General features: G+C 40.4%; 1 protein-coding gene across 3 annotated transcripts; it reads left to right on the forward strand.

Moving 5' to 3' along the window:
* Positions 1–587: 587 nt before the first annotated feature.
* Positions 588–15,229, forward strand: LOC117209387. 3 transcript variants are annotated; one of them, XR_004487912.1, is made up of 8 exons: positions 590–1,264; positions 4,063–4,338; positions 7,576–7,837; positions 9,008–9,290; positions 10,137–10,325; positions 11,311–11,429; positions 11,507–14,272; positions 14,721–15,229. XR_004487912.1 is itself a non-coding variant. In XM_033451381.1 (7 exons), the coding sequence occupies exons 2-7, from the start codon at positions 4,273–4,275 to the stop codon at positions 13,012–13,014; spliced, it is 2,427 nt and encodes an 808-aa protein (XP_033307272.1). In that variant the 5' UTR covers positions 590–1,264; positions 4,063–4,272; the 3' UTR covers positions 13,015–14,333. The 3 variants fall into 3 exon arrangements, 1 of the variants encoding a protein (XP_033307272.1); XR_004487913.1 differs by lacking the exon at positions 4,063–4,338 and having other exon boundaries at positions 588–1,264; XM_033451381.1 differs by lacking the exon at positions 14,721–15,229 and having other exon boundaries at positions 11,507–14,333.
* Positions 15,230–16,001: the final 772 nt, after the last annotated feature.

A 16,001-nucleotide genomic window follows, 5' to 3' on the forward strand; every position in this document is an offset into this window, starting at 1 on the left:
CTACAGAATACAATGTGCTAGCGTTTCTTATATACCCGAAAATTATTCTTATTCAATGACAAATCGTCTGACCGTGCATTTTCTCCGAAACCTGTCTAATAGAATTCCGCGAATGCTACGCAATCTGCTAAATATTCGACTAAAATGAATTTCCCCCGATGGAAATGAAATTTTCTAGCAAAACCAACGATCCGATTGAAACAAATGCGTTTATCTCACTCAAAACAACGTTTGGCACATTCCTCGCGAAGCATCTCTATATCGTTGTTCCACTTTTCCCCGAGGGAGGTGTTTCCACACGTGGAAATAACTGCCCAATTAGTCAGCGTTCCCATAAAGCTCGCAGAAAGCTCGACGTGCCGCGACGCAGACGCATCAATTTTCCCGGGACTGCGATTATGCGTTCAGCTACCTCTAGCACGTGGTTACACGCAGAGATCGGAAAATTAACGATGGTCGGTGAACAGTCGTGAATCGCTTTGGAAATAAATCGCGTGTACGAGTAAATTTCGCTGAAAATTGACGATTCTTCGGCCGTTCGACGATGAACATCGTGATCCACGAAGACGACGTCCGCGTCGAGGCGTTAGCGCACGGCCAAGCCGGCTCGGCGCCAAAATCAGCTCGCCAGTCGTGCTTTCCGGTCGGTGTTTTATAAATACTGCAGACAGTCGAAGAGTGCAGCGTACACGGGAGTCGCTGTAAAATCACGAATCCCGGCAGGCACGTTTACGGTTAGAGCAGCAGAAAGAACCGAACTCGAGTTTCGTGTTTCAAAAGAGACAAAAGATTCCGGGCCGTTTCGACGAGATTTCGGCACATTATGAAGTTGTTCGTGAAGAAATAAGTGCGTGGTAGTGGTGCTGGTGACATTTTCACGGATTAATTGTAGCCCGGGTTGGCCGAGCGAATTCTTGGAACGAAGTGCCAAAAGTGCGAATGAACGCGAATGAGTGCGAATGAGCACGAATGAGTGCGAATAAGGGCGAGTGTGTGGTCGAAAGTTGGGAAAGAAGCATTTGGCGAAGCATATTATTCGGTCGGGGAAAGTGATAACCGAGCTATGCTCAGGGAAAGTGCGATAAGAGGCGGAGAAGTGATTGCTTAGGCGCCAGTTGGACCTTTTGTCGAAGATTACTCGTCGTTTGATATTTTCTTCTACCTGGACTTTTTGGTATTTTCTTCTACCTGGACTTTTCGGTATTTTCTTCTACCTGGACTTTTCGGTGTTTTTCCTCTACCCGGATCTCTTGGCATTTCTTAGGTATGGGGCTAAGTATTCGAATCTATTTCTAATATTAATGAAAAACGATTATGTTCATACTAAAAGACAAGAAATTAGTAAATTATCTGAAAATTAAGGAAAATTATCGAATTATTAATCTCTTTCGTATCGGAGATATAAATTGTATTTCATTATAAATTACATTGACAAGCCAGCTATTTACTATTCGTAAATGTTATTTTAGGCGATAATACGGTTTTGTTCTTTGTCCTAATTACTTTGTTCCGACATTTATTAAGATAACCAATCTCATAAACTCATCTTCTTCCCACATACGTATACAGTTGTCATTTTTAACTGACGATTGTTTACACTTAATAAGAAATAGAATCGACGTAAATGCTAGCGAAAGAGTTTTATATCCGGTGAATATACGGCCGATATAGTTAACGTAATTTGGCCGAGGACGAGCGATCCCGTGTGTATCGGAGGTTTGCGGGATTTCGTTGTGTTTCAACTTGCGCAACAATTATCGCGACTCGGGAATATAAGATCTTAAATCCTTCGTTAGAGAAGGAGTATCCCCTACCTGCGTGAAATCATAAACAGGAACAACTTATTCGAGCGAATAATACATAGCTATGAATTATAACCTGGAATCTGAGACGCTATTTCTGTCCTAGGCACGTGTACTTTGCTCTAACAACGATCTTTTCCGAACATCGCCGTTATTCCCTTCCTTAATTTTTCTTTCAACGTGAAAACCTCATCTAAACTACGCTGATCGTCATTTATCGATCAATTAATTCAATTTTTTTCCAAATATCAAGTTGATTAGAAAGCTTGTATTCCTCTCAAAGCTGAAAGATGATTGGTTAAATCAGGACAATCCGACAAAGATAATTCGGACAAACAACGAAGAAAAGCCGAAATTGGCGGACAGAAAGATTCGAAGCACATCGCCTACGAACTTTTTCAAATTTCGCTACGCTACCTGATATTTCCAATCTCACTAAAAGTCGCTAGACCCAGTGAAAGGTAGCCAGAATCAAGTTCGATGCGTCTAATATCTCTTCGCGCGGTATCGTCTACCTTCGAGTCGCATTTTCACGTCCTTCGACGCTCTGCTTCGCCCCGCGTTATTTTTCTCTGCCGCATCGATACCTTTTTTTTTCTCATCTCCGCGTCGGCATGAATGTTTCATGGTCTGAATACGCCGCTCCTGTATCGCGAAAACGCGTTCTCCATCGGAAGTAGCTGAACATCAAACGACGCGAGCTCGATTCTTTTCACGATTTCTGAACGCGATACGCCCGCGTTCAGAGTAAGTACATATCTTTTTCCTTCGAGACGAAGTGGCAGGCGAACCTTCCCCAACGCAAGGCGTCATTCACCAAACTTTTTTTTACTCCCTCCGCATTTTTCTTTCCCTCTCTGTTTCTGCATCGCCGTTTCTCTTTCTCTTCTCATTCACGAGCAGGCCGTGCCACTTACGAGCTTTGTAACTCCGTGAAAACGCGTCGTTACCCTGCACGGCCGTACAAAGGGCGCATTATCTAAAACTTGTGCTTTCGCTTTGCGGCTACGCGGAAGTACGTGATCGCGGTTTAAGTGGCTTTTGGCAAACTTTCCCCTACCACTTCGCCAGCACTTTGGCCCACGCTTTAATTCTCAACAGGATCTTGTTGTTACAAAATGCCGCTAGACTGTACGGAGCTTCTAATTCGAAGCCGTTTGCGTAACGTTCGCGAATCATAATAGGAGCTAATCGGACAAATTATCGCAACTTCTTTAAAGAATCATGGCGAATGAGAATTGCAATCTTGTTTGCTTGATTTTCTTCGTCGCACGACGAAGGTAATGTGATAAATGTCTCGGGAACTTGCAACTTTCTTTTAGAAATTTGCGAACGATGTAAATAGTTACAGTATCATGTGGCGTCATTTGCAATTCTAAATTAACGCTTTAACGAGCGGCCACGCCAATTGGCGATGTGGCGAAATAATCATATTGCAATGTGTAAACTCGTATTATAGATACTTTGAATAATATGCGGTTTACGGAATTTCAAGTAAATAACGAAGAAATATACCTCGTAATATATGTATATATAGATATACACATACCTTTATATCTGCATATTGGTAAAGATATAATTTGAACGAAACCTCGTACAAAATTTTTCTACAAAATTTTTAAACGAAATGTTAAATCAGTTTCGACGAATCCTATATCATAATTTTCTATTCTCGCGTTATACACCCTTCCTGCTAGTTCTATACTTTTACTTGAATTTATGGCTGTGATCACCCTTCCCAATACATAATCAGCCTACACACGTTCACAATACGAGGTGAAAACGCAATCCTCTCTGGTACAATTCAAGTAACCAATACACGTCTCGCCCATCCATCACTGGACATGATCGAGAGCTTGCGGCTGAAAAGATAGAAAAAATAAAAACCGAATGCGAAGTATGCAACAAACCACTGCATCAAGTGTTTTAAAACACAACGCTCGTAAAAACCATTCATCGTGATTTTTATCGCGTTGTCGAAGTAGCGATACTTCATATCCACGCGATCCTTCTCGTTTTGTTATAGAACGATGCGTAAGATTAATCCGAGCCATCTCCACGCGCATAAATTATGCTCGTAATTTAATTATTCCTGTACAAATTTAAATAGAATAATTATCGTTGAAGTCAACGGTATGTCCGAATATTAGCGCCATATCTACCATTCGAACTCCACAATTTCTATCAATCTAGTCGTCGACAACGAAAGAACCATCCATTACCAAATAAACAACACAACCTTCAATTTCAATCGTTTCAGTCGTAAGATCCATCGACTTCGCGACAGGATCGAAGATTGATCGACGTAAAGGCCAAGACCAACGGACCAACATGTGACGAAAAGGAGCGTTCAGCGTGAGACGAGAGAATGTAAATCTCGCGATATCTGCGTCGATCACAGGGGACAGTTAAACGCAACTTTTGGCTCGAATTCGAGTTCGTGGCGCACGATTGACGACCGTCCGTCAGAATGAGCTTAATGAAGAAGGCCATTGGCGGATCCATTCACAGGATACGAGAGTTCGAGCTGGAGAAGGTAACTCGATTGGCGAATCAAATCTTCCTCGTGATACGAGCAACCCCCTTTTTACCCCTTTTTCACCTCTTTCCTTCGTTTGCGCGTTCGTTTCGGCGCGTTCGTTTCGATCGGTCCACCAGCCCTTTTGATACTCTTTTCAGGTAATATGATTTTTCGATCGACCAGATTGAACGAAGCTGTTGGTCTAATCGAAAGGGAAGGATGGACACGACGAACGTAAATTTAGAGTGCCATGGATGAACCGATTACTCGAGCTTTTACCGACTTTTCTCTGATTGCCAGTATATTGCAATCCAATTTAATTATTAATCTCTTGTCTCTGATTTTATAATATTTATCGCGGAGATCACGGAAATTACTTTTATTATTAGATCGTAATATACGGCATATTCCGTTCAAATTGAAATCAAATCATATTCGTTGAAGTTAAAAATAACCTACAAGGGTAATAATATTTTTCAGAAATGAAAACTAAGGGAATTTATGAGGGAATTTATACAGTGAAATCGTACGTTACAACTCGATGCAAGTGTTTTCGCTTGCTTTGAAATTCTGCGCACAACGTTCGAGATAAATTCTTCGGTTCTCGAATATCTAGTAAAATTTCACATCTAATTAAGAAATTGACTGATTAATTTAAACGCTAGAACTATTATAGAATTATCGAAAACGCGCAGATGCTTTTGGCAAGTTCAATGTTGGACTTTCGATAAGATAAAAACGTTATAGATTGTACATATTCTGCATATTTCTTACATGTTTCGTAATATCGATAAACTCCATAGATTCGCAAATGCTCTTTATAACACATCGACTCGATGTATCCCAATAGCAGCTGAAAATAAGAGGCTCGAAATAAGAGGCACAAAAAGCTCGATACAATCCATCAACAAAGCTTTCTGACTCCTCTGACTTTTATTTCTCCTATAAAACACTTAAATAAAGAAGTTGGCATTCGACTCTACTTATGGACCAACGCAAGAACACTCTTTGACGTTTTTCCTTAACCGAACATCAAACAAAAGCGAACATTCTTAGCCGCGATCTTCGCCTGCCGATGAGTCACGAATGGAACGAACAGGCTCCAAAACAACAGCTGCGATCATAACCTCAAATAACGCCAATAAATCGTTCGATAGGTCAAAAAGATCATCGAGATTAAGTGGCATTAACAATCATAATTCACGCGTTCCCACTCATTCATTGTTTGTCGAGATCCAGAAATAGTAGCTTGCATGCGCAATATTTATACAACCGTGTAAAAGTATTTGGACACCTGGCGCAACTTTTAACATATTTTCAAAGATCGAAGAACGTCTCTTTGCCGCGAATTCTTTTTCCCCTGTCTTATCTGGGACCAGACGTTCCGTTAAATTTAAACTATAAGAAAGAATATATATGGCCACATCACTCGACAGTTCGACATTTGTGAGTGATGAAACATTTCGAATGTAGTTAGAAGAACACATTTCTAAGATAGATAGATCGATCAGATACAAAGTCACTCGAGTTAGATGTCTCCGCAGAACCAACGTCCATCCGGCATCCGACGTTCTCGCTCTTTTACTTATACCAATTGAAGTTTAGGTCTTGATGAGATTTCAAAATATTTCATACACTCCCACTCCCCCTTACATACAAAATATATTCATAAATAATTTCGTTACGTAACATGTTTCATAATATATTCATAATACATATGCAAATATTTATACAAGGTAGTGAACCTCGAAACGAAGCAAACGCGGACTCATCCGTTTTCTGGCACTAAACCAACTTTCTCGCTCAATGCCCACTTTACGATAGTGCGCGACGCGATTGTAACCTTTAACACCTCGACGAGTCTTGCGAACAGCCTGTCTGTGGCTGTTGGAGAGTAATAAACCGACACCGTTTTCATTGTTACGGAGGTTTGTGGCAAATCGTGTTTCTGCCAGGGTCTTTCTCTAACTTTGGGAAATCGGAGTATCCAGCAAACACCGACGACACTGCATCGTGGTGAAGTCTATGACTCTGTTGGCGCTTGCCTCTAAAGTTACCGGGTGAATATGTGTCGCCGTGAATGAGACAACTTCTTTTTTAGGTTTTTGGAACACGTTTCGTGTAAGTTATACGGAGTTTGAGTTCACGAGAATTACGACGTTAGCTCGGTTTCTTGTAGCTTCTCGGCTTTTGTAACGTGGAAATGGTAGACGATGACAGATGATGTGTTCGTTTTAAAGAAATAAGTTTCGAACAAAGACTGGGTCTCGAATGAAAATGTTTTACGAACGTACGTGCGTATAACGTATACGCAGACAGGTACACACCTGAATAAAAATCTTCAAATATTATTATTTTTGTTCCAAAACTGAAAAATGTCGAGTGATCGCTAAAATACACGTACGAAGAAAAATTATTTAACTCTATATTACAATGAAATTGTAAATGTAACGATCGTTTTAGTAAAAAAAAATATATATAGATTCCACAATCTACGATCTAAATCCTACATCGGTGTTGAAATTTTTCCCACAAAAATATTACTGGCAATAAATAAAGAAAAGAAAATCATTCATCCGATCCGATCCTTATCAGTGACTTTAGTTTTAGTAATTTACGACCGCATTACGATTTCCCGTAGTTCGACGTTTACAACGTATCGCACTAAATTATGCAACTTCATGGATCCACGAGCAGTTTCTGGTCAGTGTAAAAGGAATCCTCTGCTTCCAAGAGGTATCTTCCGACGTTCGAAAACGATATCCATCGATCTTATAGCAGAATTAAGTCGCGTTCCGAAATAGAAATAGACTTCTCTCGCGTTCCTCTTTAATTCCGACCGACTCGAAGAAAATCCATGCAAAGCTAGAGACGCTGCTAGCCATTATTAATAAATGTCCTATCGTACAAGATAATTCTTTACTTGCAAACATCTCGTGTTTCAATGATTCAATTAATTACCAGATAATTATCAAATCAATTACACCTTGTATTAAACATCTGGTTAAAGATTTGCCAAGATGAGAGCAAACTTGAAATAGAAATTCAAGGATCATGGCAAGGTTACGATATCTTAACAATGTTCTCGATATATCGAGCTATGGATAGCATTTTAACATCGATCGATAATATTTTCGTTAGCAGCACCTGTACCACAAACAGCAGCTGTTCTACGTCTTCGTAAAATTCATCATTCGCCTATCTCTCGTTCGAAGCAACAACACCTGAATTTGATGAATTTTTGCCGAACAGGTGAATTTGATCGACGAGTTTGATATTCTACAAATTGTTGGAGAAGGATGGTTCGGCAAGATCCTGCTAACCGAGCACCGAAGCACCCAGACCGAAATGGTACTGAAGGCGCTGCCAAAGGCGTACACCGGCATCTCGGACTTCTTTCGCGAGTTCCATTATGGACTGCACCTGGCCGCGCACAGGAACATCATCACCACCTACGATGTGGCCTTCGAGACCGCTGGCTTCTACGTTTTCAGCCAGGAGTACGCTCCTCTTGGTGAGTGTCCCTTTTACGCCATGCACGTGAATGTCGTTTATCGATCGACTTGCATCGTGCTTTCCAAGATTTTTCTTCGCTTAAGGAATTTCGAGCAAAAATGATAAAAACAATAAAAAGCAGCAAAAAAAAAAGAAAAAAATGTGTAATTCGAAGAATATCGCGAGAAATTTTACAAGAAAAATTTTTATGCTTCCAGATATGAATTCTTTCCACTGAGCAAATATTTTTAATATTCGGTTATATCGGTGTCATCTATGCGTTTCCTATGCAAATTTAATTGTCCAACGAGAAGTAAAATTTGTCCACCTTTCCACTCGGCTCTTTGCTCCTTTTATGTCCATAAAATAAAATATTCGATGTTCGTAATAACAATGATCCATCCTTCAAGAACAACATTCATGTATGAAAGGTACAGTTGGAGTAGAACAAATAAATTTGGGTCACTTTTCCATTGAAACTCTTAAACTAGGGATGGCATCAAATGTCTAACCGTGTATAGCTTCTACCTAATAGTCTTTGACGACTTTACGAATGTGGATTTATAACGGTGTGGGATGGCCATTGCGCCATGCGTGTATGATTAACGCCTTAAAAATGTTGTTCTCGGGGGCTGTGGGAGCTCAGATGTGTGGGATAATGGAATATTCGACGCGGAGGAATCTCGATAGATGCAGGAAAAAAGGGAATAAAGGCCAGCAGAGACGTCGAGATGATAAATTGGTGCTCTTTGAAATTTTAATTTGCTGTTTGCTGAGTAATCGCTGCTGATGCATACTACCTATTCCACACAGAGTATGGAAGTTCTATCGTTAATACTGGCTGCAAATTGTTTACCATATTCTGTAGAAATTTGGAACCATCGACCGATCGACCTAACCAACCCAACCAATTTAACTCCAACCTAACCTCAATCATAGGAGAAAAACACGGCTGTGGAAATTGTTTTGCTGCAAAACAGGATTGTTTCTTCAGGATTCTTGTCTTCGTTCTCCTTTGATTCCATTTTCGAAATAAGCCTTCTTCCTCACGTTTTTCAGATATTTCGAGTCGTACAAATTTGAAATACTCGAATAAGAAACATCTATTTTCGTACAATAAAGAAGCTTGATATTTCTACATTTCCTATAAAAGTTACGATATTACACCGTATACGACCCATCGTTTCAGGAGATTTAACGTCCAACGTAACGGAGACTGGGCTCGGCGAGCTTCACGCGAAAAGGGTAGTCAGACAATTGGCTGCAGCGGTGCATCATATTCACAGTCGCGAGTTGGTGCACCGTGACATCAAGCTCGACAATATTCTCGTGTTCAGGAGCGATTTCTCGCGGATCAAACTGTGCGACTTTGGCGAGACCAGAAGGGTGAACACGGTGGTGCGTCGGCACAACGAGTGGCTGCCATACTCGCCACCCGAGGTACTGCAGATCGACACTGACGAGACGTACAAGTAATTATACGATTGACCATTATTAGCAATTATCGCGGTTATTTTTCATTTTTGGGATTACCATAAATTTGATGCAAACAACGATTGTCCTACTTTTAAAACAGAAACACGTATGTGATAGAAACCGAATACTGTTATAAAATTACACCCACGATAGTATAAACATAATTTCTATCGACGAATTAAATTAGGATTCGATTAAGGATTGAATTTATGATAGAAACAAGATCGAATAGATATTAAATCTAGTCGACGTTAAACTTTCGATTTAACAACGTGCTCAAACGATAAACACCTTTTGGGAAGTAGTGTATTGAAATTGATTCGAGAATCGTGGCCAGAAGAAATATTTGGGTTAACATTTATACGGGAGAACATGATCTCGTTGTTGACGCAATCTGTTCTGTTTTGTTTAAACGTTTGATCGATCGACGATGCGGAAAGCGTATTTTCTATGTAACTTTTATTCTTTTTGCAACATCTTTTTATTGTCTCGGAAGATGATGAATGAATCGTTATATCGCGTGGGTATGTTATATTTTATGATATCAATAACAGGGTTTCGTTCATTTTATATCGTTGACAAGAGAAAATTTATAGCTCTTCCAAACCTAATTCAAAAATATATTTGTATAATATTTTATAACAATTTCCAATATTTACAGCCATTAATCTTCCGAAAGATTTATCTGATTTATTACAAATTTATAAACGTTCTATCGGATAGTTCCGCATTGAATTTTAGTAAGGAAAGGTTTGATCGTTTCGAGCTGGTTAAAATCACGATCATGAATGAGAAAATATGCACGCGTACGCGTGCAGCTTATTTACGTTTGACGTTTTCAGAGCTCTCACGTCGCACGATGTCTGGCAGTTCGGCATTGTCCTATTTGTCTGTCTGACCGGATGCTTACCGTGGCAGAAAGCGGCGTTGGACGACCCGCGTTACACCAGATATCAAAACTGGCACAACGCGACGCTCAACATAGCCAAGAAACCGAAATTATTTCAGCTGATCAGCTCACGAGCGCAAAGGTCAGTTTCTTCGAGAGAACCAGGCGCCGGCAAATGTTTAATCATATTTGAAGATTTCTATCTAACAATTTGATCGCTTTCAAGCATTTAATATCTGTCAAAAATTAACGCAAGACGTTTAATTTAAGTAATTAAATCATTTAAATTAAATAATCGAATAATCGAACAATTTTAATAACACAATGAAACCGATAAACTTCTATTTTCGTAAGAAATTATTTACATCGAGGGAAATTTTGAAATTTACATTTTTATGAAATAATCTTTAAAGTATCGAAATTTCGAGCTTTTTAGTTCAATAAGGAATTATTCGTACGTCGAGAAATTCTACTTACATCTACATGGTACAATTTCAATTCTAACGAACAGAAAGTTCAATCTGGCATATAGTAACCCGACTACAGAGAGTATAGAAAGAAAAATATAAATCGATGCATACCGAAATCGTTCGTTAAACGCGTGGGGAGGAGAGTTCATAAAAAGGGTGGCGTATTCAGGATCGATTCAGCGCGTTAAAACAAGCAAAAGGATTCACTGTACGACAGATTATATTCTGAGGTCGCGCAAAGAGTAATACCGAGAAATGTTTCCATTTTAGCTTTGGTTTGTTTTCGAAACAAGCACGAGTACGACTGAAAGCAAGCCAGCAACCCCCGAGTTAAATGGTTTATTGTCTCTGAGTGAACGGAATCATTAAACGTAGCGATATGACGGAATCTTATTCGTAGACCAAATTACAATCTATAGAATTTACAAAACTCGTTATATATTCTATTAAAATGATTTTCACAGAAGTTAGAAGTTTTGCTTTTTGTCCTTGCACGATACTCGAGAATGCTCGTAATATACGATACAAATGTCAGTTTCAAATTTTCTTTTGTTCACCGATCTACCTTCGTCAATTTATTCTAAAACTTGTACCAACGTTTTACTCGTCTATCAAACTCCTAATTTCTTTTCATCGATTCTTCTCGCTGTTACGAAGGATGTTCAAACGATTGCTGGACCCTAAAGCCGAGAAGCGTCCCGTTAGCGTGTTGGAGATAAACAAATACCTGGAGGACAGGTGGTTAGCGAAACTCGGCGCGGAGAAGGCTATGAACGGTAACGATCGATCCGAATTAAAGACCTTCTCTTCCTCTCGTTTTCCTATCCACCTCGTTGATTCGACGTTTGTACAGGTGGCGCCGACGAGAGGGACGAGCTCTGCCCGTCTATGTACAGCTTCCACAGCTCTCTCGAGGAGAAGAATCAACTGCTTCACACTCTGACCACGTACGGGATCGAGACCACGGTGGACAGAGCTAAGAAGAAGGACCGAATCAGAGAATGGATTCAAGCGAGCGCTATAGTCGAAGAGTACGAGGAAGACGAGTCGGATCTGAACGAGGACATTCGTATCTACGAGGACGAAGATGAAGAACCGAGCTCGATGAAAGGCAGACACTTTCCGGAGACTCGTCCAGTGGTAAAGAACGAACCTAAGAGACATAGAAATAGAACGCACGCATCGTCAGCTAGAAAGAGACAGCCTATCAAAAGACAGCCAACCGAAAGGAAGATTCCGTTTGCACCTCAAGTAGCCGAGGAACGAAAAACCATCGCCCGATTCGCCAGTTTCCCCAACGGCGATCCTAACCTCGCGGTCCATGCCAATGGAATAAACGGCAACGCGATACTTCCTCTCGCGTTACCTCTGAAAACCGAGTCCAACATGGAGGATCAGAAGCCACTGGCGAACGATCGAATTAATAATTCACCAGTGAGCAGTTTGAACGCTTCTCAGGACGAGACTCTTGCAACGAGGAGTGGCAATGGGTTCAAATCTAATTTACCCGAGGGAACTCCCGAACTGGCAAAGCCCTCGCAAGATTTCCAGGATCGAACCTCGCGGGTAGACTTGATCGGTAATGGAAGTTTGCCAAGGAGCCCGCAGATCCCTGCTAGGAGGCATCGTTCGCAAACCGCCCCGTTTCCGGCCTCGCCGGTGTCGAACGGAAACGAAGCAGAGTCTGCGAGAAGAACGCAATCGGCCACTGTATTGGCTGGCTCGACGCAGCCAGACAGATCCAACATGGCGATCGGTCGACCGGTGGAGAGGTCAAGTGTACCGGTAGCGAACGGCCAATCGTCGATGGCTCGGGGCGAGAGCTCGACCCCGAGAGCGGAGCATCGATCCCCGACGCAATCAATGTCTCGAGTAGAGAATGCACCGGTGGTAATGCTGCCTATGGCAGCGGCTCGAGTGGAGAATCAATCGAGTAATCTGACAGCGACCAGAAACGAGAAATCTGGGCAGGTTCCCCTTGTGTCGCAATCCGCCAACCCTCTCACTATGTCTGTTGCATCTCATTTGGTCATGCAGAGTTTCAACGCGCTACAAGGGATCAACGCAGTCGCCGCGGGGGACAACAATAATACCGTGACAGGTTCCACGTCGAATTTGCGAAACTCGCCGAAGAACAGTCCATCTTCCACGCCGAGTAAGACCCTGACACCGAAAAATAGTCCGACTACCACTCCCGCGAGAACGTCTACACCTCCAAAAAATAAGATTCACAGGGAGGAAACGATGATCTATAGGAAGGATCCATTTGAACAATATGGAATCGCCCAGGGAGTGATCCTGAGGACGGACAACACACGACGAGGTTCCATGGAGAGCGGCAACAGATCCGCTAGTAATTGAGGATCGATGTTTGATTTCGCTTTCGGGTGACACGGAGGTGGGTGGAGGCTGTCGAATCGATGGGATTGCGGATGGGATGTGATACCGTACATCGTGTCCTGGTTTGGCAACGGTTTATGCGTCGTGTATCTGGTTACGCAGCCGAAGATTCGAAGCAGGGAAAGTTGTGTTCTTGTTGTGATACTCGATTTGCGATCAGTGGTCGTACACCGATGGCGGTAGAATATGTTTTGAAATGAATTTCAGGACTTTGAGAAGAGGATGAAACGAGATATTTCTTTGAAGATATCCACTGAAAGACATAGAGTAGATCTTGCTTTAAATGAAAATAAACTGATCCGAGGATGGAGAGTACGACCGATAAAAGTTGCAGAAAAATCAAACGAATTTGGTTACTTTGCGAGAAAGACGAAATATATACCATAGAGACAAGTGAAATATTATTTGAAGAGGTTGCTGAGAGACATAGGCGTGGATCTTGTTCTAATTCAAGACACGTTCGTTTGGCTGTGGAGGTAGTTTTGTTTGAAACGTAATGATTTCTGGAACATAGCGCGATACAAAGAATCAAACGAATTTGATACTTCTCCGAACAGAAGATGAAACAACGAATGAGATACTTTTTGAACATGTCTATTGGGAAATATAGATTAGATCTTGCGATAACTCGAAATAAATTGTTTTATCGTATTCCAAGATGTAATATCTATATCTATTTTACATAATGCCGAGAACGAGTACATAAATATTGAACGCATAGAATTACGATATAAATATAAGCAGATGCCCCGTTTTTTGAGAATATTTCCACCAAACGACTCGCCATAAAGAAACTTTATCCATGATAAATATCACGAACAGTATTAAGGTGATCCAAAGAGGACTAAAGAGGCCATAAATAAAAGGACGAATCAAAAACTACGAATTTATATACCATATAGAGTGATTGAGAAGGAAGAAGTTACATAAATTCAAGCTATTCGATCGTCGCGTCGTACCTATCGAACTTGGTATCAAACGATGCAACGCATAACAGCGCATCGTTTAGAGTTTAAACGGTCCCGTTTGTTGGATGCGAGCCATGGACGATGCTCATTATATTCGCGATTCTTTTATTCCTTCATGCTGATTGTAACGTTGCATCGCCAACACGAACCTCGTTCAATCTCGATAATTTATGGATTATTGTTTCCTTTATCGTTTCCTTTTCGCTGCCAACAGGATGATGGGCCGATGAATCGTACAAGCAGACAGAAAGGTAACGATCATCGAGTAATAGGCATGTGCAAATTTTATTTGAAATAAAAATGAGAAATGAGGAAACATTATTTCAATTGCTTTAATTCTTTTCATTTTAACTTCGATTTTTTAATAACCAAAGGGAAAGTACTGTTACTTTGTGTTACGATCAAATGATTTCCCACTTCATTTCGTATCTGCCTTTCCAATACAAATGACGATTATGGTATAATAGAATCAGAAATCAAAACACGAATCAATTAAAGTGAAATATAATTTGATAGATAAATAATGAAATAATTTGAAAAAAACCCTTCTATTCAAATAAACTGACGTATAATTTTCTCAAAATAACATTTAATCAACTACTCATTTTCCAAATATTTTATTCAAATAACGTCCAAGCCGATTGAATAACGCCATTGGCCATGATCGTCTAATCTCACCCAATGTGTCGTGTATTTCAGGAACAATTTACGTATAGCTGTGATCGTCGATCAGCCAGGAATCGTGGAGGCGGACAAATTTTGGCAAGTTGTTCCCGGAAAACCACTCGTTCTTGTCCTTGACCGTGAAGGGAGCAGGCACTTTCGATTTCCTTAAAACTCGATAATACTGATCACGATTACTCGATTCCAAGACGACGCGCGACGTTAGGCTAATCGAAATGTAAATATTACATTGTACACCGTGGGCAGGTTCCTCCGCGTGCTTCGAAGTAATGGAAGGTGTGGTCGGCGGAATGTAACGTGAGTTCGATTAATTGCGATATAAAAGACTCGTAGGATCACGCTTGAATTCTTATTTCTTCGATTGAACCCGTTCCAAGCGATTGCCAATGTACGAAGAATGTACAATTTTATAGTTATGAATGGTGTTATACGTTCAATATGTATTACGTAAATAAGAAGTTGTAAAATTTGCGCGAGTATCTGTATTCGACGAATAAATGAGGATAGTACAAATAATACGACGATGGCGACGTTCAAATGCGTTTTATTTATAGTTTATATAGGTTTGATACGCTCGATCATATTACCGGCATCGTTCTTTTTCCACTGGGAATATCCTGGGAAATTTGTTTTTCAAAAATCAAAAATCCAATAAAAGCAGGGAGATTCGACATACTTAGCAATTCCGAAGAATGATAACAGATGGCAGCCAAGGTTAGGAAGCATATAGGGTGAGATACACGTACACGAAAGACGCGCATATATGTTACGAGATATTTCCTCGACACTACTTGGCAATCATTCAATTAAATATAGACGCGCGATAAATCGTTTTGTCGTATTTTCAGATTTATAGGAAATAACGTACGACGTCGAGTATTCATTCGATAAATATTTATCATAATGATATGAAGAAAATTAAGCAAAAAGAGAACAAAAATAATATAATGATAACGAACAAGATTAACGTATAAATATTTAATTAGTCTATAATTAACAGTTAATTAATTCTTCAATACCTCGTACTTAATTAAGGATGAGTACCTCCTTCGATATCTAACACCTAATTAGAAGTATCAAATTGACGCATTAATTATTCATTGCTCGACCCTATAAATGCAAATTTGGATTTCTTCTGAACCACGAACTAAGGAGCTTTTCTAAAAGGAAAATACTCAAGAACTGTTTGCAAATTTATCGAGAGAAAAGATTCGTCCTATGTTACAAGATCATCACACAGAAGGGAGCGAAATCTCTGTTCGTTATCAACTCGATTGCTCGATAATTCCAATTCCA

The sequence above is a fragment of the Bombus bifarius genome, unplaced genomic scaffold (assembly GCF_011952205.1).
Source record: "Bombus bifarius isolate JDL3187 unplaced genomic scaffold, Bbif_JDL3187 scf7180000008176, whole genome shotgun sequence".
In the NCBI taxonomy this organism is placed as follows: Eukaryota; Metazoa; Arthropoda; class Insecta; order Hymenoptera; family Apidae; genus Bombus; species Bombus bifarius.

Bases quoted from the DNA above. Each gene is read 5' to 3' on its own strand.
- LOC117209387 (XM_033451381.1), top strand. From the start codon at position 4,273: ATGAGCTTAATGAAGAAGGCCATTGGCGGATCCATTCACAGGATACGA. The intron at 4,339-7,575 runs GTAACTCGATTG...TTTGCCGAACAG, and splicing joins GAGAGTTCGAGCTGGAGAAG to GTGAATTTGATCGACGAGTT. The intron at 10,326-11,310 runs GTCAGTTTCTTC...GCTGTTACGAAG, and splicing joins ATCAGCTCACGAGCGCAAAG to GATGTTCAAACGATTGCTGG.